This window comes from Molossus molossus, unplaced genomic scaffold (assembly GCF_014108415.1).
Source record: "Molossus molossus isolate mMolMol1 unplaced genomic scaffold, mMolMol1.p scaffold_m16_p_15, whole genome shotgun sequence".
Lineage (NCBI taxonomy): Eukaryota > Metazoa > Chordata > Mammalia > Chiroptera > Molossidae > Molossus > Molossus molossus.
The window spans coordinates 46101510-46129186 of NW_023425350.1; the positions used below are offsets into that span (position 1 = coordinate 46101510).

At 36.3% G+C, this 27677-nt stretch overlaps 1 protein-coding gene across 14 annotated transcripts in view; it reads right to left on the minus strand.

Moving 5' to 3' along the window:
• The window catches only part of VPS54 (VPS54 subunit of GARP complex), a 104712-nt gene that overhangs the window by 24321 nt on the left and 52714 nt on the right, over positions 1–27677 (minus strand). For 13 of the 14 annotated variants that reach the window (XR_004959680.1, XR_004959679.1, XM_036262682.1 and 10 more), the window contains 5 exons: positions 20067–20193; positions 18728–18835; positions 12952–13007; positions 9704–9800; positions 5763–6103 (listed from right to left, as the gene is read on the minus strand). Coding sequence is in view for 12 of the 14 variants with exons in the window: in XM_036262682.1 (XP_036118575.1) it covers positions 5763–6103; positions 9704–9800; positions 12952–13007; positions 18728–18835; positions 20067–20193 (729 nt within the window). In the remaining 2 variants the exon portion in view is untranslated. The remainder of the gene's footprint in view (positions 1–5762; positions 6104–9703; positions 9801–12951; positions 13008–18727; positions 18836–20066; positions 20194–27677) is intronic. The other variant, XM_036262683.1, reaches the window with a different exon arrangement.

Here is a 27677-nt window from a genome sequence, read left to right on the forward strand (position 1 = left end):
CTTTTCATATTAATATAGGGGGAAATGTGTTTCTGGATATATATACAAAAGAAGTGAAAGCAGGATCTCAGAGTTTGCACACCCACATTCAAGTAGTAGCACCATTCACAACCGCAAAGAGATGGGAGCAACCCAAGATAGATGACAGATGAATGGATGAACAAAATGTTGTCTATACATACAATGAAATATTATTCAGCCTTAAAAAGGAAAAAAATTCTGACATGTGCTACAACACGGTTGAACCTTGAAGACATTATGCTAAGTGAAATAAGTCAGAAACAAGAGGACAAATACTGCAGGATTCCATATATACGAAGTACCTGGAGTAGTCCAATTCATGGAGACAGAAAGTAGAAGGGTGGTTGCTAGGAGGTGGGTAGAGGAAGAAATGGGGAGTTGTCAGATATAGAGTTCCACTTTTGCAAGATGAAAACGTTCTAGAGATAGGTTGCACAATATTAATATACTTATTACTACTGGATTGTATACTAAATAAATTATTATGATGGTACATTTTGTGGCTTTTTTTAAAACCACAATTTAAAATAACCTTTTTTTTTGCTCGGCCGTTGTGCCTCAGTGGTTGAGCATTGAACCATGCACCAACAGGTCGCCTGTTTGATTTCCAGTCAGGGCATGTGCCCAGGTTGTGGGTCAGATCCCTAGTAAGGGGCATGCAGGAGGCAGCCAATCGATGCTCTCTCATCGATGTTTCTATCTCTCTCTCCCTCTTCCTTCCCCTCTCTCTAAAATTCAATATAGAAAAAAAAAAGTTAAAAAAAAAAATATATATATATATTTTTTTTAACCCACAAAATTTTCTAATTCTTTCCATTATTTTTCCTTTCCTATTTCTTGCCTGGGAGATTATTTACTCTTCTGTGCCTGTATCAGCACTGCAATACATTTTTAAAACATTTTTATATGTTTTTATTGATTTTTTACCGAGAGAGGAAGGAAGAGATAATAGAAACATCAATGTTAGAGAGAATATTGATTGGCTGCCTCCTATACATCCCCCACTGGGGATCGAGCTCCCCAGGCATGTACCTGACCAGGAGTCGAACTGGGACCTCTCAGTCCGTGGGACGACGCTCAGTCCCACTGAGCCACATCGGCCAGGCTGTATTATGATATATGTACAAAATTACAGATTATTTTGACAATGTAAAATAAGAAAGAAAATCTACCACTAACAAAGATAAACTGTCAGACATCATTTTTGCATGTGCCGCATCCATGACACAATTATACAATGTAAAAACACTTGATACAGGAATAGCCAGAGCCCTTGTACAAAACCTGTAGTTAGAGTCACAGATATAAATCCATTACCTCTGAGGGCTGCAGAGTTCCCAGACATTTATGTGTCTATGGAATACAGGGGGAACCACCTGTAGAACCTATGTTACCATGCTGTGAGAGCATATAATTGGGGAAAGCCAGAGAAGCTTCAAAGTATAAAGTCAGCCACAATGTAGGTGGCAGGGCAGGGATACAAACTATGAAATTGCACCCAATTTAAAGAACTCTCTTGCCATGGTCGGTATTGCCAGGTGGTTAGTGCATTGGCCCAAGCACTAAACAGTCTTGGTTTTGATTCCTGATCAAGGGCACATACCTGAGTTGCTAATTCAATTCCTGGCCTGGGTCAGAGAACTTATGAGAGGCAACCAATCATTGTGTTTCTCTCACATCGATGTTTCTCTCCGCCTCCCTTTCTCCCCTGCTTCCTCCCTTCCATTCTCTCTTTAAAAAAAAAAGGAATCTCAAATGGCATGGCAGACTGTTTGATATCTTTCAATATCTTATCTCTTTCCTGCCACTATAATAGTTTTAGCTGATAAATAGTCAACAAACTAAAGACTTTATTTCTCAAGTCTCCCTTATAGCTAGACATAGTCATGTGATAATATTCTGGCCACTAGGGTATGGGTAGAAATAAGTGAAAAATCTAGATTGTGCTCTTAAAATAAAAAAATAGATGAAATATAAACAAATCTATTTCAATCTAAAATCTAAATGAATTTGCAGCAGACCAAGAATGATCAAAGCAATCCTGGAAGAACAATAAAAGAAATGACTCTACCACATATTGAGACTAATGAAAAAGCTATAGTAACTAAGACAATTTTACTTAATGGTACTGGTGCAAAGAGACAAATGAACAAAACAGAGTCCAGAAACAGATCCACACATATATGAATATTAGATTTAAGGCAAGAATGGCACTCTAAAGCAGCAAAATAATCTTCTCAACAAATGGTATGAGGTCAGAAATATATCCATACTATAATACAAAAATCATTTCCAGATGGACTGCCAATCTACATGCTTCTAGAGCTTTGTTGCTTTCCATTTTACATTAAGGTAGGGAACTATTTCTTAAATAGGACACAAAAATAGCACAAACCATAAAGAAAAAGAATCATAGAAATGTATTAAAATTAAAAACTTTGTTTTCACTAAAGACCCCAGTAAAAGTGAAAATCAACCTACAGAGTGGTAGAAGATATTTACAATATGCACAATTGCCAAAGGGCTTATGTTGAGACTACATAAAGAACTCCCATAAATCAATAAGAAATAGACAAACCAATAGAGAAGTATGTAAAGAACTTCAATAGGCACTTTACAAAAGAGGCTACTCAAACAGCTAATGACTATATGTAAAGTGCTCTCATACCAATCATGAAGGAAATAAAAATCAAAATGACTATCCCTGCAACATACCCACCAGAATAGCTAACATGTAGAAGACTGACATATCAAGAGTGAATGAAGTTGTACTGACAGGAACTCTTCCACACTGCTGAGGGGACTGTAAATGAGTACAATCACTTTGGGAAACTGGCATTAGCTAAATTGACCATTCATATATCTTATTCATTCCTAGGTATATTCAACAGAAATGCTTTTTTTAAAAAAAAAATTATGTTTAGCCCTGGCCAGTTTGGCTCAGCGGTTAGAGCGTCGGCCTGCGGTCCGGAGAGACCTGGATTCGGTTCCCGCTAAGGGCACGTACTTCGGTTGCAGTTTATCCCCGGCCCTGGTTGGTCGTGCGGGTGGCAGCCACTCGATGTGTCCCTTCACGTCGATGTTTCTCTCTCTCTCTCTCCTTTCCTCTCTCTCCCTCCCACTCTATCTGTACAAAAAATGGAAAAATATCCTCGGGTGAGGATAAAAAATAAAAAAATATTATGTTTAATGAAGTAATTCATTTTATTTTAGAAACTGTCACAAGATTCAAGAAAGAGGTTTGCATATTTTTTTTTATCCTCACCTGAGGACATTTTTCCATTTTTTGTTCAGATAGAGTGGGAAGGAGAGAGAAGAGAGAGAGAGAAAAAAAAAAACATCGATGTGAAAGGGACACATCGAGTGGCTGCCTCCCCCAGGGTCCAACCAGGGCCAGGGACAAACTGCAACCAAGGTATGTGCCCTTAGCGGGAACCAAACCCGGGTCTCTCTGGACCACAGGCTGATACTCTAACCACTGAGCCAAACCGGCCAGGGCCAGAAATGCTTTTAACATGTGCACAAAAAACATCTACAAAAATGTTCACAATAATCAAAATGGAAATAACCAAAATTTCATCACTAGAAAGAATAAATACATTGTAGTATAGTCAGAAAGTGAAATCTTGGTACATAAATAAAAATAAACTACCACTACATGTAAGAACTTAGAAAAATAATATCACAAACAATGTTGAATGAATTAAGTTAGAAACAAAAGAATATGGTTCCATTTCTATAAAGTTTAAAAAGTGGAAAAACTAACAGTGTCTTAGAATTGGGGAAGTGAAGGCATAGTAGCAAGGCAAGAGGGGCTTCTAGAGAGTGATAATGTTCTATTTCTTAACCTGGGTGGTGGTTACACCAGTGTATTCACTTTGTGATAATTAACTAAGCTGAACACTTACAATGGATGCACTTTCCGTATGTATGCATTATACTCTAATTAAAAAGCTAAACCAAAAAAAAGTAAGGGGGGTATACTGACTCTTTGCCCTCTCCTTCCTGCTGCTAGGGAATGCAGATAGGATGATAAAAGCTGGAGCAGCTGCCTCAGACAAAGACAGAAGCTACATGATGAGGATAGGAGAGCTGCCTTCTCAGTTCTGGACTGCCTACCTCCGAGTTGTTACATGAGAGGACCATATTTGTTTAAGCTACAGAGGTTTTTACATCTCTTTTAATAGCTGTTTTAGACTGTACCCTAACCAGTCAATTGGAAAATATTAGCCTAAACAGAAAAATATTTTTATTAATGTGTAGCTCAGAGTTTTGGGGAGTTTTCTTTTTGGTGGGGAATGGAGGTGATATAGCTGACTTTATGCTGTAAATGCAACCTTTTTTAAGCTCCTGCACCATAAGTTGACTTATGTGAAAATGAACAGAAGTACTAAGCTCTTATTATTATTAACAATAATTCAATCCAAACTATATTCTTGGACCAGAAAAACTTTATTGGCTTTGTTTTGTTTTCATTCTTTATTTGTTTTTCTTTCTTTTTTTCTTTTTTTTCTGGTAGGTGCCCCTAGCCACTAGGGCTTAGCGGGAACTGAACCCGGGACTCTATGGTCCACAGGCAGATGCTCCAACCGCTGAGCCAAACCGGCCAGGGCTGTTTTCATTCTTTCTATACAGATTGGGACAACTGGTGAATTCTGAATGCAGTTTGTGAATTAGATGGTAATAATGTATCAATGTTTTCTTGATTTTAATTGATATTTAAGGCAGTGTTACTGTATTTAGGAAATATACACTTAAATATTGGGGAAAAAAGGGACATCAAGTCTGCAACCTATTGTCAAATGATTCAGAAAAAATATTAACATGAGCCCTGGCCGGTTTGGCTCAGCAGTTAGAGCATTGGCCTGCGGTCTAGAGAGACCCGGGTTCGGTTCCTACTAGGGGCACATACCTCGGTTGCAGTTTGTCCCCGGCCTTGGTTGGGTCAAGGCGTGTGGGTGGCAGCCACTCGATGTGTCCCTTTTACATCGATGTTTCTCTCTCTCTCTCTTCCTCACACTCTATCTGAACAAAATATCAAAATATCAAAAATGTCCTCAGGTAATATATATATATATATATATATATACACACATACATACATACATACATGAGAGACAAAGAAGGAAAGAGAGGAAGGGAGCAGTGAGAAAAAGGAAGGGCCAGTAAAATAGCACAATATGGTAAACTGTTAACAACTGGGGAATCAAGGTGAAGGATATATGAGAGTTTTGTACTCTTCTGGCAACTTTTCTATAAATTTGAGATTATTTCAAAATAAAAAGTTTAAAAAAATAATGTTTAAAAAGATAGTGTGATCCACTTGGAAATTTGTGTCTTTGAAAAATAAAAAATTATAAATCAAACAGATCTTTACTATATACAAAATACAAAGGTAACATATTAGAAGGAAGAAAAATAACCATAAACCCAAAGTAATACTGACCTCAGTTTCAGGACAAGTTCTGCCAATAGTGATTTTAAATAAGTCATCTAAACGTGAAATGAGGGCATTTAATTAAATGGTTCCTTTCTAGCCTTAAAATTCTGCAGTTCTCAATTACTTCCAACGTTCCCCTCCTTACTACCTTCCATACATTTCCAAAAAGATATATGTTTCATAAAATTAATTTACTTTTGTTACATTAAATTCCAAGACCAAAGTTTACAAGGTTTTCCAATAAACTGAATAATAAGATGATTCAAAATCTTGTTAAGTTGACAGCAGTTACCATACTCACATAATGTCCACACCTCCTGGAGTAGCAGATGATGATGTCTGCTCTTTGCTGGATGAAGAATCAGTAGTACATTCTGGTTCAGATACTGAATCACTGCTGCAGGGCTCACTATTTGGAGATGCATTTCTTTGAGAGGTAGTGTCAATTGCTATAGGTGTTAATTCATTCTCACTGAATGCATCACTTATAAATATGCCTTCGTGGATTAAATAAGCCACCTCTGTGTCCAGTGAATTATCTTTTGCAGCATTCTTCTGTTGTGAAACCTCCTCCAATTCTCTAGTTCTTTGGTTTTTGTCAAGAACTGAGAGAACAACACTGTGAATGATATTTAATGTTGCCTACAAGAAAACAGGATACGTTTTTAAAGCATCTAAAATATCTTGCACCTAAAGTTCCCAAAAGCGAATTCTGTGTATATAATTTTGAACATCTTATAAATGATCAAAGTTATGCATGTAAGAATTTCTACCAATTTTTTAATTTATTACACTGTAAAGGTGACTTGTGAAAAAGAACTGCTCAAGAGAAATGGGTTCCCTAAAGCTTAGGAATAAAATTCTGTATTTTAATTGATTTTTTTTTAATCCTTGCCTAAGGACATTTTTGCATTTCTTTAGATAGAGCAGAAGGGAGAGAGGGGTGAAGAGAGAGAGAGAAACATCGATGTGAGAAGACACACTGACTGGCTGCCACCCACACGACCCCAACCAGGGCCAGGGACAAACTGCAACTGAGGTACGTGCCCTTAGCGGTAACTGAACCCGGGCCTCTCTGGTCCGCCGGCCAACGCTCTAACTGCTGAGCCAAACTGGCCAGGGCTTAATTGATTTAATAAATAAAAATTTCTCTAAAAATACTGCAGATTTCTCAAACCTTTTAGATAGATTACACTAAACATAATTTGCCTGTCAGAGAATCATCTTCATTAATGAGCTTGCTTAAAACAAACAAAAAAAATTATGGCCTGGCTGGTGAGGCTCAGTCGACTGAGCATCGTCATATGCACCAAGAAAGAGGTCATCAGTTGGATTCCCAGTAAGCATGTGCCCAGGTTGCAGGCTCGATCCCCAGTAGGGGGCCTGTAGGAGGCAGCTGATAGATGTTTCTATCTCTCCCTCTCCCTCCTTTCTCTAAAAAAAAAAAATCAATAAAAACATTTAAAAAGAAAGAAAAATCTGTATTTCTTACCATGCCTTACACTTATATCCATCTCCCTCTCCTCACTTCATGACTTTTTTAATTCATTCACCACTCTGAAAACATTCTGATTCTCTTTTTACTCTTCTAAATTCTATTGTTCCCATCTCAGTGCCCTTTGTTTCCTCTGCTTGGAATGCTCTTCACCTTGATCTCTGCATAAGCATTTCCTCTCATCATTCAGTTTCCTGCAGTTACTTCTTCAAAGAGGCCTTCTCTGACTCTTCTCCCAGAAACTTTATCCCATGATCCAGTTTTTAAAAAGTTATTATTTTTTTAACTTTTTGTTGTTATTGTTAATCCTCAGTTGAGAATATTTTTCCATTAATTTTTTTAGACAAAGTGGAGTGGAGGTTAGAGAGAGAGAAATATTGATATGAGAGAGACATATTGATTAGTTGCCACCCACACAACCCCAACCAGGGCCAGGGATCAAATCTGCAACCCAGGTACGTGCCCTTCACCAGAAATCAACCCTGAGATCTTCAGTCTTCGGACCGTTGCTCTAACCATGGAGCCAAGCTGGCCAGGGCTATCTTTGTAACTTTTTAATTCTAGGTCTCTATTAGAATGTTAGTTCTGAGATGCTGTAATCCTAATGCTTAGAATAGTGCCAGGAACATAAGAGGTTCTTAATAAAAATTGAAGGCTAGATGAATTAAGAGTAAGTTTATGTAAATTAAGTCTTAATGAACTATTAGGAAATAAGGAGCTACTTGCCTACTCTAATATTCATAGTTGCATTCTCATAATTTGTTACCCCCTTTCTCAAAACTCTTGATTTCTTTTTCAAGATCTACATGGTTCTAGGGAAGAAGATTTCAACTTCAGGTCTTCAAAGACAGGATAAGGGTCTAAGTTACTGCAATCAGCACGTGGAACCATCATGGATGGCCTGAACTTAAAGCTCAAGAAGATACATATATAAGACAAACAGAGAGAAATTGCAGAAAAACAAAACCAAGACTAGATAACATCATCAACTTTTCTATCAAAAACCTAAAGGCTGACGTACCTCTGGATATTTTTCAATTATACAAGCTAGTAAGTCCTCTTAATTGTTGAAGACACTATGGCTTGAAGCTTTTCACTTAAAAGAAGCACTTCATGTTTTTTCTTTGGCACTACCAAATTGCCAGCATCACTACTACTGTGCTTTTGGGCCATTATTTAGTAAAATAAGTTACTTGAACATAGCACTGCAATAGTGCAACAGTCAATCTGATAACCAAGATGGCTACTAAATGACTAATGAGTGGGGAGCATATACAGCATGGATCTGCTAAACAAGGAATGCTTCACACCCCAGGTGGGATAAACCATTGGTAACTGAAACCATGGAAAGCAAAACTGTGAAGGGGAGCTGAGGGAGAGACACTATAATACTTTGACTTAGTTTAATTGGTATAGAGCCTAAAAGTGAAATTTAAAAATTACTGGCAAAAAGTTGGCCAATTCTATGCGATGTGGGAGTTCTCTATATCCAGACATGAAATAACAAAAGTGTATGTGATGACATCATGGTGGGAATACAAGGATAAGTGAAAACATGACCTAGTTATTGAACAATCCACAGATACAGGTTTGCTATCTCTCACTGTCAATGGGTAGGATCAACATTTGGTAGGAGTCTAAATTAAGTATAGTGAATAACACTTTACAAAACTTTTCCTACTCTGATTAGAGAGCTTATGCATGTGACTTAGCATTACTCAAATGTCAATAATGAAAAGTCATGTCATAGATAAGTTCCAAAGTCCCCAAGACCATTTTAACATGATACTTAGGAGATGCCAGGAATGTTAACTAGCACATATAAAACAATACTGACATCTGATAATTCAAAAACTATCTACTTTCACAAATAGCCTATTATACTCAGTAATTCCTAATGACTCTCTCTCATTAAAACACAATCCCAATCAATATGTATTAGAGTCTGTGACATATTTTCTTCTGAAAAATGCTGTGTGGTATGTGTTCTTTTCCTTATATTTAGTGGAATAAAAGTGGCCCTGGCCAGTTCGGCTTAGCAGTTAGAGCATGGGCCTGCAGTCCTGAGAGACCTGGGTTAGGTTCCCATTAAGAGTACGTCCCTTGGTTGCAGTTTGTGGGTGGCAGCCTGTTGATGTGTCTCTCTCACATCATTGTTTCTCTCTCTCTCTTCCTCCCTCTCTCCCTCTTGCTCTGATGATGAATGCAAAAATGTCCTTAGGTAAAGATAAAAAAAAGTGGTTTGACTAATGAGGCAAAGCAATTAAATGTAATACATGATCCTTACTTGGATCCCAGATTGAAAAATGAAATAAAAACCTGCAATAAAGAATATTAGTAAGCAATTTAAATATGAGTATATGTTTTAAAATACCATTATTATCAACATTAAAGCTCTAGAAAATATAAGTGGTTTAGGACAGATTTTTTAATGTTTCACAACATTGGACCTCTAGATAATTTAGAGAGATTTAAGCATCACAAAATCATAAGAGAAAATATTATTGTACAATATTTAATGCTAACAAAAATGTTTCTTTTTAATATAAAATAAATCATCCAAATTATAAAAGGTACCAAAATACTCTGAAACACTTCACATCTTATTTAAATCCAAGTCTCTTAGAAAAATTACAAAAACAAAGGAATTGTTTTCTTCTAGTTTGATCCTACATATATTGATAAATCTAGAAAGTTGACTTAATTTTAGAGATATTCTGGATAAAATGATAATCACATAAGCTTACCTTAACTCTTTGTAGAAAAACTGTAAACTTAGAGAAAATATCCTTTAGCAGATCAAACCATTGAGGAAAATTCAACATTCTCATCTGATCTGCAAGCCTAGAAAAAACAAAATTCAAACAAAAATAATGATTATCTTTGGACCAAATGATGTATGAAATAAACTGCCAAATTAAAGGAAACTAAATACTATCTGGTAAAAGAATAATTATACAATTTTATCTAGACACCTAATTAATATCATAAAATTGAGTTGAAGTCAATTACCAAACAGTACCTCCCTGTTCAAATGTCTGTAAGACTAATCTAGTCAAGTGTACTGACTTATGAATCTTACATAGTAATTCCATGTGAGCATGATTTATGACCATTGGATGAAAAGCCACAGAGAAATAAACCAATTTTGGTTTAAGGTAGAGAAGATTTATTCTGAAATAAATAAAGTAGGAACTAACATCTCCCTTAATAAACTTAATAACCTACTTCTCTCATTACAAATTCAAAGTAATTTTCCATATATGGCATGGTGGCTAGGGGCATGAACTCTTGGGCCACACTGTCTTGGTTCAAGTTCCGGCCCTGCCATTTACTAGTTTTATGACTCCAGATAAGTGACTTAGCCCCTCTCTGCTCTAATTTTCTCACCTTAACATGTGGAAAGTAACAGAACTTACCTTATATGGTTGCTATGAATATTAAATAACTTAATAAGAAGTAAACAGAACAATTCATGGTGCATAAAAAAGTGCTATGTAAGTATGAGCCAGTATCATATTAGTATACATATATATGTAACATATACCAGATGTAATATATACTAATTTTTTAAAAAAATTTTTTCTTTATTCATTTTTTTAGAAAGAGGAAGGGAGAGGGAGAGAGAGATAGAAACATCAATGAGAGACAGCATCGATCAGCCACCTCCTGCATGCCCCTCACTAGGGATCGGGCCCACACCTTGGCACATGCCCTGACCGGGAATCGAACCAGGAGCTCTTAGTCCATGGGTCGACGCTCAACCACTGAACAACACCGGCCAGGCTATACTAATATTTTTAAACATGTTTTATTGATTTTTTAGAGAGAGAAGAGAGAGAGACATAGAAACATCGATGTGAGAGAGAAACATCAATCGACTGCCTCCTGCATGCCCCATACTGGGGATCAAACCCGAAACCCTGGCATGTGCCCTGATCTGGAATCAAACTGGGACCTTTCAGTCTATGGGATGACGCTCAATCCACTGAGCCACACCAGCTGGGCAATTATTATCTATCATATTAGTATAATATATAATAGTACAGCCAATATTTTTATAGCTGACATCAATCGATAACATCAAGATAAAAAATAATGCTAAATAGTTCCATTAGAATATTTTATAGTACTACAGTGACATTACTCTAAATTTTAAATGAATGCTGCTGCAGCTAGGAGTTTATTTTCTGAAGATATTCCTATACTTTAGATACAGGAAGTTCTCTATCTGAAAAAATTCCCTAGGGAAGAAAAAAATTAAAAATAACTGGCTCACCCAGCCAGTGTGGCTCAGTGGATGGAGCATCATTCCATGCACCAAGTGGCTGCAGGTTCTATTTCAGGTCCAGGTTACAGGCTTGATCCCCAGTAGGGAATGTGCAGGAGGCAGCCGATTGATGTTTCTCCCTCATCGATGTTTCTCTCTCTCTCCCCCTTCCTCTCTCTCTAAAATCAATAAAAACATATTTAAAAATATATATGACTGCCCTGGCCGGTTTGGCTCAGCGGTTAGAGCGTCGGCCTGCGGTCCGGAGAGACCCGGGTTCGGTTCCCGCTAAGGGCACGTACCTTGGTTGCAGTTTGTCCCCAGCCCTGGTTGGGTCATGTGGGTGGCAACCACTCGATGTGTCGCTTTCACGTCGATGTTTCTCTCTCTCTCTCTCCCTCTCACTCTATCTGAACAAAATATCGAAAAATGTCCTCGGGTGAGGATTAAATAAAAAAAAAAAATATATATATATATATATATATATATATATATATATATATATATATATATATATGACTGACTCTCCATATCTATTAGGGCTTTTAACAGAGTCCCAATAACTTAGGTTTTACAACTACTGTACCAGTGATTACTACATTATTAGGGTTGCTTCAACTAACTCTGAAACTGAGTTTTCACTAGGAAATAGTGTGGAAATTGAAACTCCACATCCTCATTCTATGAATCTGACCTAGAGAAGTTTCACAGCTATCCATATTGCTATTCGCATTTTAGGCCAGTAAATAGTTTACATATCTATATGAATGAGAATTCCATAGTCATAAAATATTTATCGCTATTCTCAAAATAAAAGAGTGAAAACACCCTGCCGGTGTGGTTCAGTGGTTGAGTGTAGACCCATGCACCAAGAGGTCACTGGTTTAGTTCCTGATCGGGGCATATGCCCAGGTTGTGGGCCAAATCCCCAGCAGGGGGCATGCGGGAGGTGGCCAGTCGATATTCTCTCTCATTGATGTTTCTATCTCCTTCTCCCTCTCCAAAAATCAATAAAGAAAATAAATTTTTTTTAAAAAGAGTGAAAACAAAAAGTTATAGACATGGGCAATTCAAAATTATGTACTCAAACTTCTCAAAGCCATTTAGAAGCTGAATTTTAATTATTTGGCCAAATAATTTAATACTCATAATCCTCTGAAATGAATTATCTTCAACTTCCCCCCTCCATATCTACATTGTATATCATCTCTACTCTCTTTCTGCACTGGGAGGCTGACTTGCTGGGCTTGGCCAAAGAACAACTCTTAAAAAGACTGGAAGGAGGAGCCCTGGTTGGTATGGCTGTTAGTTGGGCGTCGTTCTGTGTACCAAAAGGTTGCTGGTTCAATTACTGGTCAGGGCATGTGCCTGGGTTGGGGGCTCAATCCCCAGAAGGGGGCATGTAGGAGGAAGCAGATGGATGTTTCACTTTCATATTGTTTCTCTCTCTCTTTTTCCCTTCATCTTTCTCCCTCACTCTCTAAAAGAAAAGAAAATCAATTAAAAAAAAAAAAAAGATCAAAAGGAGGAAAGGTGATTGTAATTCCATCTCCCCTCCCTGAGGGGTTGCTTCCAGATAACTGCCTCCCTCCAGTGAACATTAATTTCAACTACTGCATGTTTTTTTTTTCAACCACTATACATATTTCTTTTTTCTTCTGAATTCTATTAACTACTCTCTTCCTTGTCTGTGTCAGCTGTTCTGTGACTGATATTTATACTTACTTCGTAACAGCATCTGTGTCTAGTTCTTCTACTTGTGAAACTTTATTAATCACACACTGTAAAATTTAAGAAAAAAATGTGATTAATGTAAATTCTAAGTACTAGATGTTCAATCGTATATTTAAAAGGGCCTCAATGGGCTAGAAAGTAAAATAAATATTTTTAAGTGTTATTTTGAAAATACATTTAAAAATTAACTTAAATTAAAAGGGCCTCAATGACTCTGATAATCATCTTACCACTTCCCTTGTGTCTGTTATACATGCCTCAAGATGTTTAAAAACACTTCAGCATTACCTTTACCCTATTAAATAATTATTCCAGTAGAGCTTGAATTGCATTAATTAAAATCCTCTATTATTTAAAACTGTTCAAAAAATAAAAGAACACAGAATTATAATACTTAGGAATAAGATATAAGCCCCATATTAAAATCTTAAATAAAATGTGACAAAATTCTGTATATTGATTTGGTATCCTGTTACTTTACTGAATGCTTTTATTAATTCTATTACTTTTTGGTTGATTCTCTAGGGTTTTCTATATATAGTATCATGTCACCTGCAAATAGTGACAGTTTTACTTCTTCCTTTCTGATTTAGGTGCCTTTTACTCCTTTTTTTCTTGTCTGATTGCTGTGGCTAAGGTTTCCAGTACTATGTTGAATAATAGTGGTGAGAGTTGGCATCCTTGTCTTGTTCCTGATCTTAGAGGCAAAGCTTTTATCTTTTCACCACTGAGTATAATGTTAGTGGTGGGCTTGTCATATACAACCTTCATTTAACAAGTTGAGATAGTTCCTTCTATACCCACTTTGTTGAATGTTTTTACTATAAATGGATGTAAAATTGTCAAATGAATTTTTCAAATTTTATCATCTACTGACATAATCACAGGATTTTTATCCTTAGTTTTGTTAATGTGATGAATCACACTGTTTTTTGGATGTTGAACTGCACTTGCATCCCTGGTATAAATCCCACTTGATCATGTTGTATAATCTTTCTAATGTACTGTTGAATTCAGTTTGCTAGTATTTTGTTGACAATTTTGTTAATCAAAAATATCAAAAAATGAATGACTATAGAAGATGTGATATAAACACACACATACACACACACAATGGCATATTATACAGCAATAAAAAAGAATGAAATCTTGTCATTTGCGAGAACACGGATGAATCTACAGGGCATTATGCTAAGTGAAATAAGACAAATACCATATGGTTTCACCTATGGAATCTAAAAAAAAACAACACCCAAATAACAAATGAACAAACAAAACAAAAATAAACTCACAGAAACAGAGACCAAAGGAATGATACCAGAAGGGAGGGGGTTAATAGAGGAGTGAAAAGGGGAAGAGGCATACAGTATATAATACTATAAGTTTGCATGGGGACAGATGATTATTCTAATTAGTGGGGTGATCACATTGTAAGGTATAAAAATGTTGAAATTAATATAACCAATAAAATGTTGTATACCAACTAGACATAGTCTAATAAATTTTAATTCCAAAAGAAATTTATTTTGGAAGTTATATTTCCTTGTAATATATGCAACAGTTTCAAGTTGAAAAAAATGCTTAGACTTCAGGAAAAGTCTGGGAATTAAAACAGCAGTTTAAAAGAAATTGTTTAAAAGTATAATATGCATACAGAAAATGTACAAATTATGTCAATAGTTCAATAATTTTTCACAATGAAATACACCTGTGCCCTGGCCAGTTTGGCTCAGTGGTTAGAGCATTAGCCCATGGACCAGAGAGGCCCGGGTTCAGTTCCCACTAAGGGGTGTACCTCGGTTGCAGTTTGCCCGCGAACCCGGTTGGGGTCGTGTAGGTGGTAACTACTTGATGAGTCTCTCTCACGTCAATGTTTCTTTCTCTCTCTCTCTCTTGCTCTTTCTCTTCCTCCCTCTCTCCCTCAAGATAAATGCAAAAAAAAAAAGAAAATGTCCTCGGGTGAGGATTAAAAAAAAAAGAAATATACCTGTGTAACCAGAACTCATATCATGAAACTAAACACTCTGCCAATAAGCCTAGTAACTACTTCCTCCCAAAAGTCACTATTATCCTGATTTCTAAAACAACAGGTTAATTTTGCCGATGCATGAAATTCATATAAGTGGAATCATACAGAGTATATTCATTAGTGTCTGGTTTCTTTGGCTCCACATTATGTATGTGATATTCATCCATTGTTCTACATAATTTATTCATTCTTTTTTTTTTTTTTTTTTGCATATACATTTGCTTTTTTAAAAAAATCTTTATTGTTGAATGTATTACAGATGTTCCTCATTTTACCCCATCAACCCCCTCCTCCCCACACCCTCCTCCCTCCCGCCTTTTCCCACACTATTGTCTGTGTACATTGGTTATAAATATAACTTCTTTGGTTTATTTCTTCCCATCCCCCAACCCCTTTCCCTTTGAGGTTTGTCAGTCTGGCAATGAATTTGTACTTCTTAATCCCTTCACCTTTTTCACCCATTCCCCCAACCCCCCTCCCATCTGGCAACCAACAAAATGTTTTCTGTATCTATGAGAATGTTTCTGTTCTACCTGTTCATTTTGTTTGTAGATTCCATTGTTGATAGATATGTATTCATTGCCATTTTGTTTGCTCATATAGTTTATCTTTTTCTTCAAAAAGACCCTTCATCATTTCATATAATAATGGTTGGTGGTGATGAACTCCTTTAACTTTTTCTTGTCTGGGAAACTCTTTATATGGCCATTGATTCTAAATGACAGCTTTGCAGGATAGAGTAATCTTGGTTGTAAGGTTCTTGCTTTTCATCACTCTGAATATTTCTTGCCACTCCCTTCTGGCCTGCAAAGTTTCTTTTGAGAAATCAGCTGACAGCCTTATGGGAACTCCCTTGTAGGTAACTAGCTGCCTTTCTCTTGCTGCTTTTAAGATTCTCTCTTTGTCTTGAACTTTTGCATTTTGATGATGATGTGTCTTGGTGTGGGCCTCTTGGGGTTCATCTTGTTTGGGACTCTCTGTGCTTCCTGGACTTGTATGTCTGTTTCCTTCACCAAGTTAGGGAAGTTTTCTGCCATTATTGTTTTGAACAGGTTTTCAATTTCTTGTTCTCGCTCTTCTCCTTCTGGCACCCCCAAGATGTGAATGCTGGCACGCTTGAAGTTGTCCCAGAGGCTCCTTACACTATCCTCATTTTTTTGGATTCTTTTTTCTTTCTGCTGTTCTGATTGGGCGTTTTTTGCTTCCTTATATTCCAAATCATTGGTTTGCTTCTTGGATTTACGTACTCTACTACTGAATCTGTATAATTATTCTTTTTTTTTTTTTAATCCTCACCCGAGGATATTTTTCCATTTTTTGTACAGATAGAGTGGGAGGGAGAGAAAGGAAGGGAGAGAGAGAGAGAGAAACATCGACATGAAGGGACACATCGAGTGGCTGCCACCCGCACGACCAACCAGGGCCGGGGACAAACCGCAACCGAAGTACATGCCCTTAGCGGGAACCGAACCCGGGTCTCTCCGGACCGCAGGCTGACGCTCTAACCGCTGAGCCAAACTGGCCAGGGCTGTATAATTATTCTTTATTTCAGTTAATGCCTCCTTCATTTCTGACTGTGCATCCATCATTTCTAACTGGTCCTTTTTAATGCTCTTGAGGCCCTCACTAAGTTCACTGAGCATCCTTATAAGCAGTATTTTGAACTCAGCATCTGTTAGGTTGCTTATCTCCATTTTGCTTAGTTCTTTTCTTGGGGTTTTGTTCTGTTCTTTCATTTGGGACCTGTTTCTTTGTCTCCTCATTTTGGCTGCCTATGTTTGTTTCTGTGTATTACTTAATGAGAGGTATGGGGCTATCTGAGACCAGATGCTGCTTGTTTGAAAGAATTTAGGAAAAACCTGAAGCAGGATCCAATACAGGCCAATCCTATGGTTAAGCAACTGGCAACAGCTTGGGTGGGCCTGAAAGGTGGGTGGGGCGGGGCCTCAGGGAGTCACCAGGGCGGGGCTACCAGTGTGAGCCAGGTTGCTGGAGTCACAGATATGGCGGATGTCTGCCGCCCCAGAGAAGGGCTCACCAAAGGAACAAAGGCCTCTGACAGCACGTTTGTCCCGGAGAAAGCCCCCTCTCCAGCCCTCACTCCAATGCCAAATAGCTCAGTTCTTCCCTGTGTGCCCCTCGTGCTGCCTCCCCTCCAAGCTTAGAGGGAGAGAGTCTGATAAGTCCGTGCATGGGCCCTTTAAGGAGCTGCCTTGGGCTCCAGCCACATCAGCTTCCCTGAGCCTCAGTTCCCGCTGGTTTTTCCACCCAGAAGTGATGGGGATTCTCTTCCTGGCAATGGAACCCTGAGCGGGGTGTCTGGTGTGGGACGGGGACCCCTCAGTCCTCAGGGAGGACCTTCCCAGCCGAAGTGTCCCTCCTGATTTTTATCCGACACACGTGAGTGTGGGAGCAGCCTGTCAGCCTCCGCCCTTCCTACCAGTCTTGATGTGGCTGCTGCTTTAAATCCGTAGTTGTAGGACTTCCATTCAGCTTGATTTCGGGCAGTTTTGAATGATGGTTGTTCTGTAGTTTAGTTGTAACTTTGATGTGGCTGTGAGAGGACGTGATACCGCGTTTACCTACGCCGCCATCTTGACTGGAAGTCAATTTATTCATTCTTATTGGTATATAGTATTCAACTGTATAAATATACCACAATTCTATTTATCTTTTCTATTGATGACAAAATTTTGTTCTAGTTTTTTAATATAAATAATGCTGCAATGAAATTCTTGTGTCTTCGGTGAGCTTATGTATGCATTTCTATCAGGTAATACTTTGGAGTAGAACAGCTGAGTCATAATATAAGTGTATATTTAGCACTAGTAGATATTGCCAACAATTTTTGAAAGTGGTTTTAACAATTTTAATAGTGTTTCTGTCAGCGTTTGAAAGATGGGGTGATGGTAACTTTTTATTTGGTTTTATTTAAACATTAAAAACTCAGTAATGTACATTCAACTTAATGATGATGATCAAATAAGCCAAGTAAATACATTTTAAATTGTTCTTTTTCATAAATAAAAAAACAAAGTTCAGTGACTAAGATTTATCTGAGTTAAAAAAGTCAAATCAAAGATCAGGGAAGACTAAAAAAACACACGGATTTCAATTTACAATTATGATTTCTTAGAGATCAGGGTAAGATGAAATGAATATTTATCTACTGCTGGTAACAGTATATATTGGTAATTTTTAACAATGTAAAAATTGGTCACTCTTTGACCAATAATTCCACTTTCGAAAATCAGTTATAAGGAAATAGTCTTATGTAAAACCAACCAAACAAAACGTTATACCACAGACATTTGTCACAGTGTTCTTTACAGTACCAAACTGAAAACAACCTAAACATGCAGCATAAAGAAAAGGTTAAGTAGGTTTAACATAATATTGATGGAATTTAATACAACCACTAAAAATGATGTTTCTGAAGGCGAATATAATGAGAAAGTGCTTATGTTTCTAACTGAAATATATGTACAAATCAAAATAATATATACAGTATGACAGCAACAATAAAAACATCAGTAACACTTTATACTTAGAAATATTCTTAAATGATAACCCTTTGGCTTATAGGGCTATGTTTTTCTTCAACTTTTCTACATTTTCAATTGTTAAACAAATTAAAAAATAGCACTATTATACTATAAATATTATTTCTAGGATCATGTAAAAATAAACTTCACAAAAGATTCTAGACTAAAATATATCAAAAAAATGTATAATTACCTGTTTAATGATATTCTTTGCAGTAATAATCATTTCTTCACTATAGATTTCTAAAAAATTAAGTTTTCTTTGTTTTAAAAGTCCAAATAGAAGAGATACTAGTCTTTCCTATCAAAATAAAAAAAGATTAGGTAACTTCACACTTTAAATATCAAATAATCTCATAGGTAGAAATATTAAACATTAAGGGTTTTATTTTTTGATGCTCGGAACTCTATCCTGCATATGGTATTTTCTAGAAGCCTAAAAAAAACCCTTCCATGGCAATCTCATTATCAGATTTTTGGAGTCAGGGTTCTAAAACAAGTAAATACTATTCTACAAGAGTGGATCAAATGAAGCTGGTTTGGGGGCAAAACAATACAAGAGTATATTCTGGCCTAGTTTCAAGTAGTTAAAAAGTATCCTTCTTAAACCCTGATGATCAATAATACCCCATGATCCATGTGCTTTTTAATTAGTGGTCTAGAAGACTGGAATGATGATCTGGACTATCTGTAGGGAATTCAATGCTAACAGGAACAAATATCTCCTACCTACTTTGACTGCTATCAGGGCGTTTTGGATTCTTTACCAGTTCTTGGCAGTAATTAGCAATGAGAAGTTACCATATAAGTAAAGCCTGGATATGATATATTTGTATATGCATGTGCATAAACATGTTCATAGTAGGTGTTCAGTGAATGTGAATGACTGATGAATGACTGATGAGTTACCATATAAAAATGATCACTTTTTTGGTGTTAATCCTCAGCAGAGAATATTTTTCCATTGGTTTTTAGATAGAGGGGAAGGGAGGGAGGGAGACCGAAAGAGAAACATCCATGTGAGAGTGACACATCAATTGGTTGCGTCCTGCATGACCCCAACTGGGGCCGGGAATTGAACCTGCAACCTAGGTACAAGACCTTAACAGAAAATCGAACCCAGTTCGAACTCATCGTGCGCTGACACTCTAACAGCTGAGCCAAATTGTCCAGGGCAAGAATGATCACTTTTTTTTAAGAGACATACTCCAAGACATGTGTACACATGGATATATGTTAATTTATCCTATATCTATATTTTAAACTTGGTTTGTATGCTATATAAAGACCTAATTTTAACTCTAATTTCTAATTAAGCTATAAAATTATTTTAGTCTCTAATTTCACAGGATAATAAACAATTACGGTACATGCTAAAGCTAGACAGTAAAGGATTTTATAGGTCAAACAGAGCTTGAAATTTATGTAATTTTGTTCACTATAATCTGAGAAGAATGTGTTTTAAACTAAGAATGTTAGAAATTAGCACTAAGTAATGGCATCAATTTCATTTCATAGCTCAAAATACATACCTCTTCTAAAATTTGACAGTCGTCTTCCAGTGGTCTATTTAAGTCATTGTGACAATAAGTAGAAAATTCTGCAATCATCATTTTATCTATCAGTTTTTCTAATTCACAAAGCTGTGATCCCAAATGCCTATGAAGGAAAAAGAAAATGTTCCTAGTCATTAAAAATCCAAATTCACCCTATGTTTAAGGGAACTAGTAGGCAAAACTTTTCTAATTGGCAGTACTTGTACAATAATGTCATGTTTTAGTAAAATGGAGTCCTTTAACTTAACAAATAGTTTCATGTCACCTCCCAAATTTTATTTTTCTCTTTAACTCCCAGTTAAATGTGTTTTAGGAAACCTGGTTCTAGAAATTTCATGACTAATTTTTTGTCTTCTTTTACAGATAAAATATTCAGATATTCTGAGTCCTTTCTTCATTAACCATTTAAGAAATATCAATGCCAGTACCTCCCAAGCCATTCATCTATTCAACAAATACAAGCACCTACTTTGTGCCTGGTCCTGTTCTGAGTGCATATAAGTATCTGAAGGGCTATCAGGAGAGATCGACTCAATTCAATCTCCATCATCATCAATTTGAGTAATCCGAATATCCCCCAGGTCATTAAACTGAAAGTCATTAGAACACAAGACTAAAAAAAACAAAACTGAGCTACAATCTATTCATGAAACTTTTTATCATAAAATTTTTTTTTAATCTACCTCTAATATTTGCAGATACTAGTTAGAATTAAAGTGAGAAGGACTCTAATCTTTGTAGAGTTGTGGGGGTAGTGAAGGCAAATATTACTAAAGAGATTTAGAACCTTTAGAAAGAGCATGCACTGCCCAAATGAAAAGAATGGTCCCATGTAGTCCCTGCTCTGCATATACAAAGGAGTATTTGCTACAAAACCTAATAGCTTTACAGAAACAATGAGTTGAAGAAACCTAGGTAATCAAGTTGGACCAAAGTTTTCCAAAAATTAAATGAAATAGACAAGTGAAAAATCTGTCTATACCCCATGATAAAAAATTTTTTTAAAGTTCTATCTTTGGGAACAATTAAAAAACACTTGTATTTAAATGTTTACACTTAATCTTAAATGTAAGCATTTATAATTAAATAAAAACAAATATTTTTTTTGTTTTTGTTTATCGTCACCTGGGGATATTTTTTCCAGTGATTTTCAGATAGAGTGGAGGGCAGGGAGGAGGAACATGGATGTGAAAGAGACACATAAACTGGTTGCCTCCTGTATGTGCTCTGACTAGGGCTGAGGATGGAACCTGCAACCCAGGAACATGCCCTTGACCAGGAATCAAACCTGTAACCCTTCGGTGCATGGGCCAATGCTCTAACCACTGAGCAACACCAGCCAGGGCTAAGAAAAACACACACATACACATATTACATATACTTGAAAAACAAGCCCTTCATGTTGGCAATTGTCTTTACTAAGCCCTGATATATAGCACATTAACAAAAAAATTAGTTTCAACCACGTGACCTTTTCCAGCAGTTCTCAACCTGTGGGTTGCGACCCCTTTGGGGGTCGAACGACCCTTTCTCAGAGGTCACCTAAGACATAACAGTAGCAAAATTACAGTTATGAAGTAGCAACAAAAATAATTTTATGGTTGGGGGTCACCACAAACATGAGGAACTGTATTAAATGGTTGTGGCATTAGGAAGGTTGAGAACCACTGTTTTAGACAGATCCATAGTTCTTCTTTTGTAAATGACATATGGTAAGTAGTATAATGATAATTTTGAAAAATCTCATGAGTAAAATACCATATAAATTTGCATTCTGCAATATGAAAATTACATTTCTTACAGCTAATTAGAAGACTAATAAGGTTCTCATAAATGGCACCAACATCTCACAATAAACAAATTTAGAACATATCTACTAGTATAAACTAAAACACTGCCATAAGGGGAATTTGGCAGTGTCTAGCAAAATTACCCAGGCAATTAGCCTTTGACCTAGGAATTTCATTTCTTGAAATCTTTCTCAAAGATACGTTGGTAAAAATACGAAAGAACACACATTCATTGCAGCACTGTTATTAACTGCAAAGAAATAGAAACACCCAACAGTTAACCAATGGGGGCCAGTTGAATATATCATAACAGACACTACACACCTTTAAAAGAATTGAGTATGAATTAATATACAGCATACTGCTACAAAGCAGTTTCTCAACCTCTTTTCAATATTGCCACCCTAAGAAATCTTTTTAGATATTGTTATTCCTAATCAACCCCACCACCCCTCCCATGAAATTTTATTATCACGGATATACTGCATATCTGTTTATGTACCATGGCCACATACCACTGTAATAACCAATATTTCCTTTTCACCCTTCAAGATCCAATTTTGCCCCAGTGAGGTGATATCTCTGACCCTCATTGAAAATGCATACTGTAGGGTGATCTCCAGGGTATACTGTAAGTTGAAAACAGCAATGTGGAAAAAGTATGTACAATATGCTAATGCTTTTCCAAGATGAGGAACAGATAGAGAGATGGATAGATGGATAGATGGATGAAGGGAGGAAATAAATGGATGAAAAAATATAAACTAAAACTTTTTTAAATGGTGACTTATAGAGGTAGACAGGGAAGAAGGGGACCAGGATAGAAGTTAAATTTCTCTGAATATCATTTGTTTCATGAATTTGTGTTTGCAACCACATAACTATTTAACATAGTTATAAGACAATATTACATCCTGAAAGATCAATCCTTATATATCAAAACCAAATTAAATAAATGAACTTAACTATGTATCGAGTTAATGGTAAATGTACTCACAGAGGAATTATTTCAGCTGACTTTAAAATACAGTAATTTATCCATGCATCCCACAAAGAATATATCTTAAGGAAAAAAAATCCTATGTGTGCAGTAATCATATTGTTAGCTCTGAGACCATTTTATTTATATTGTAGGATAAAAGAAATGAGCGATTATGTTGACATCATTAGGAATCCCAGTTTTCAGCCTATTCAAAAGGATACATGAGTAAGACTGAAAAAAATAAAAACTGTATATGCCTGAATTTAAATGAAACTATCAATACAAACTCAGATTTATTCTTTTTTTTTTAATTTTTAATTTTTTTTGTTATAGATGTTTCTCCTTTTATACCCCATTGACACCCTCCTCCCCACCCCCACCCCATCCCTACCCCCACCCCCACCCCATCCCCACCCCTCCCCCTCTCCAGCTTTGTTGTCCATGTCCATTGGTTATGCATACATGCATATAAGTTCAGATTTATTCTTTATAAAGGGAAAATTCTTTTCTAGCTCTTCCCACTACAAATTACCTCTGGTACCCAGATTGTAATTTTTAAATACCATTTCCTACTAAAAGAAACTAGAGCTCTTTAGAGAAATGGCAGATTACAAGTCTGGGGCAGAAAATATATATGAATATCTTGTCACAACACAAAGTAAGAAAACAATCAATGACTACCCATGCAATCATGTCAAAAGGACTCAAGAATGAATTGGAGGTTCCTACAAAAGATAAGACAATTTGAACATTTATAAAAATAAAAACAGCAAAGAATTTAAATACTTCAAATATAAATTCATGTGTTTATAAAAATATATTTTTAAAACTCACGAGTCACCTGTGGAAGATGCTAGATTTTCAAATCATTGTTTTTTAAAGTTCTAAATAAGGAAAAAGAATCTAGAATTTATTCTGCTTATGCTTATAAGAAATGTCCTTTAGCCCTGGCCGGTTTGGCTCAGCGGTTGGAGCGTCGGCCTGCGGTCCTGAGAGACCAGGGTTCGGTTCCCGCTAAGGGCACGTACCTCGGTTGCAGTTTGTCCCCGGCCCTGGTCGGTTGTGCGGGTGGCAGCCACTCGATGTGTCCCTTTCACATCGATGTTTCTCTCTCTCTCTCTCTGTTCCTCTCTCTCCCTCCCACTCTACCTGAACAAAAATGGAAAAAATTTCCTCGGGTAAGGATAAAAAAATAAAAGAAAAAAGAAATGTCCTTCAGAGTTATCAAATAATTGTTATGTAGAAATACTGCTTTAAGGAAATATTCCAGTTAGTAAATGAATAAAGAAATATAGAATCAGAATATCATGATTTGAAACCCATAATGAGATGATAAATCTAGGCAATGCTCATCAAAATGGCTGCTAATATAATAAAAAGAGAGACAACTGCCCTGGCTGGTTTGGTTCAGTGGTTGGAGCATCGGCCTGTGGACCAGAGAGTCCCGGGTTTGGTTCCTGCTAGGGGCACGTACCAAAAAAAAAAAAAAAACCAGAGAGACAACCAGATATACGCTTCTTGACTGAAATACACACCTATTAGGTGCTCTTGATGAAAACTAAAACTTAAATCTGGTCAAATCCTTTAAATCTAATTACCAGTTTATAGAAAATATAGACAAAAGAAAAACATAATAAACATTAGGATGTAGTCAGCAAAATCCAGACTGTGAGGCAGCTTTACAAGATAAATAATTCAATTTCTTCAATAAATATATTGAAAGGGAGAACACAAGAAGGGAGAACTATATATCAAGACACTTGAAATATATCAACCAATTGCAATGTATAGATACTATCTGGATCCTTATTTCAACAAACAGTATAAAAAAGAATTTAATACAAACAGGGAAATCTGAACTCACTAGTTATTTGAAAATATAAATAATATTACAGCTATGTTTCTTAAAATCTTTTCTTTCAAAGATACATAATGAAATATTTATGGATGAATTGAAATGATGTTTTGAATTTGCTTCCAATCTAAGAGTAGGGAGAGAGGCATAGAGAAAACAGCCATGAGTATGCAACTCACAGGTGATATACAACTTATCCAGCTTCATACAACTCTCTTCATATAATTTCCTCTATTTTTTAATATGTTTGTGTTTTCACTAAGTTTTTTTTAAAAGCAGTAACAGGATAGGACATAAATCTACCCATAATTTTACTATTGCTTGGTTCTCAATTTTTATTAAAATCAGATTCCTTTTTAAGGAACACTAGAGGTTACACTCAGGTACGAATGAATAGTGTTCAACAAATTCCAACACAGAATTATAGTGAGAAGTCAATAGGATTGTATCTACTGATGTTTGGGTATCAAAATAATAAAACTGTAATTTCAGCATAACTTATATGTGAGGTTCTATTTGATCCCACATATTGCCTTAACTAAGTAGTTTCATTTCTATGCGTTCTTTAACTACTTTTAAAGTCCGATAAATATAATAAAAAAGAGCAGATATGAATACTAACATCAAATAGTATTACACAATCACAGGTATATACTATATACAACAAAGATTTATCTAAACAAATCCTTAAACAAAATTTCCAGGATTAAAATGTTCTATAAGATTCATGTATTCATCCTTGCCCTAATTGTTTTTTATATTCTTAACTACTTTGACAACAGATGAATAATGACCTGCACATTGTTAACCTCATCAAAAACATTTAATAGATAAATCTGTTAATTATAAAAGCATGTATCCAAATAATCACATACAGTAATTTTGATTGGTGAAAAAACTTACTGAAACAATAAATAACTAAACTATCACTTTCTGAAAAAGTACTTATGGTCTTATATGTTAAATAAATTGGAACAACTCCAATACTTCCCATTTTGACATGCCTCAATTTACACATCAATTCAGATCTCCTACTAAACTGTATGTTCACTACAATGACCTTTGTGCTGCTTTTATCAGAGAAACTTATATATCAATAAACTCTACAGTAATACTAGTTTCATCAAAAACAGAAAATCTGGTTTTTGGCTTCACCTCAGAGCATATAATGTGGATGCTTTCTTAGCATAATGTTTTGAAGATCTAAATTATAGATTATATTAGAATCCAATACTTTGTCACATACCTTTGGTACTTCCAATAATAAAAATTCCTTAAATGGAATCCCAAGGTGAACTCAGATCAATGAAAACACAATAAACTGGCACATGTAATTAACTGAATGTTTTCGAAAGAAAAAGAAAGGAAGAAAGGAAGAAAGGATGAAGGGGAGAAGGGAGAAGGGGAGAAGGGGAGAAGGGGAGAAAGGGGAGAGAGGGAGAGAGGGAGGGAGGGAGGGAGGGAGGGAGGGAGGAGGAAGGAAGGAAGGAAGGAAGGAAGGAAGGAAGGAAGGAAGGAAGGAAGGAAGGAAGGAAGGAAGGAAGGAAGGAAGGAAGGAAGGAAGGGAGAGAGAGAGAAAGAAAGAAGCACCCTGGCCAGTTTGGCTCAGCAGTAAGAGGATCAGCTCACAGACCAGAGAAACCCGGGTTCAGTTCCCGCTAAGGGCACGTACCTCTATTGCAGTTTGTCCCTGGCCATGGTTGGGGGTAGTGTGGGTGGCAACCACTCGATGTATCTTTCTCACATCGATGTTTCTCTCTCTCCCTCCCACTCTATCTGAAGATAAATGCAAAAATGTCCTCGGGTGAGATTTAAAAAAAAAAAAAAAAAAAGGCTCATGACTAGAAAACTAGCTAGTTTCATTAATTTTTATTTTAAAATCAATTACACAGTAGGTCCCAGCTCAGCAAACTTATAACTCAATTGCCCACAGTTTTACATATATCACACTATAAAATTAGTATTCATGTTCCAAATAATCTATCTGAGGGTCCTATAAATCCTTAATTAAATACATTAAAAAGCATACATAGCTCTTGGGTCAGATGAGACCTGGATTGAATCTCAACTCTACCATTTTATAACTTGCTATGACTTGGAACAAGTTATCTAAGACTTTCTATGCCTCAGTTTCCTTATATATTAAATTGGGAAAAGATTATTTATCTCATAGAGGTTTTTTGGGGGAATGGGGGTAATAAAATAATACATGCAATATATACTTAGCACCGTATCTGGTACAGAACACCAAAGAAATTTTAAAATGTTCTCAGGTTTTAGAGTGGTGGTGGTAATACAGTAATGATGGTAATAAGTAGCAAGAAGAAAAGTTAACAATGGTGAAAACAGAAAGTTTCTATATAAATCTTTACAATAAGAAAGAGCAGCCCTGGCCGGTTTGGCTCAGCGGTTGGAGCATCGGCCTGCGGTCCAGAGAGACCTGGGTTCGGTTTCTGCTAAGGGTGCGTACCTCAGTTGCAGTTTGTCCCCAGCCCTGGTTGGTCGTGCGGGTGGCAGTCACTCGATGTGTCCCTTTCACGTCGATGTTTTTCTCTCTCTCTCTCCCTCCCACTCTATCTGAACAAAAAAAAGGAAAAATGTCCTCTGGTGAGGATAAAAAAAAAGAAAGTAAGTAACACTGCATCCTTGAATTTCAAGGTAACTGAAAATGTTCTATATGAAAACCTGTAAGATATCAAGGTACAAATATTTCTTAGGCCTATAATGAGATTTCTGTAATACATCTGCTTAACAAGCATCTGAATATCATTAACCACAACAACACTTTTAGTTCAATTAGTGTAGATCACTGATTACCATATTTTTTTATTGCTAATAGCAGAATTTTATTCCATGGGTAATGATTAAAAATATTTATGTAGTAATAATTAAACTGCTAAATTTTGCAACAATTTTGGCAGTAAAATAATTTAGAAATTTTTTATTATAATATCAACAAA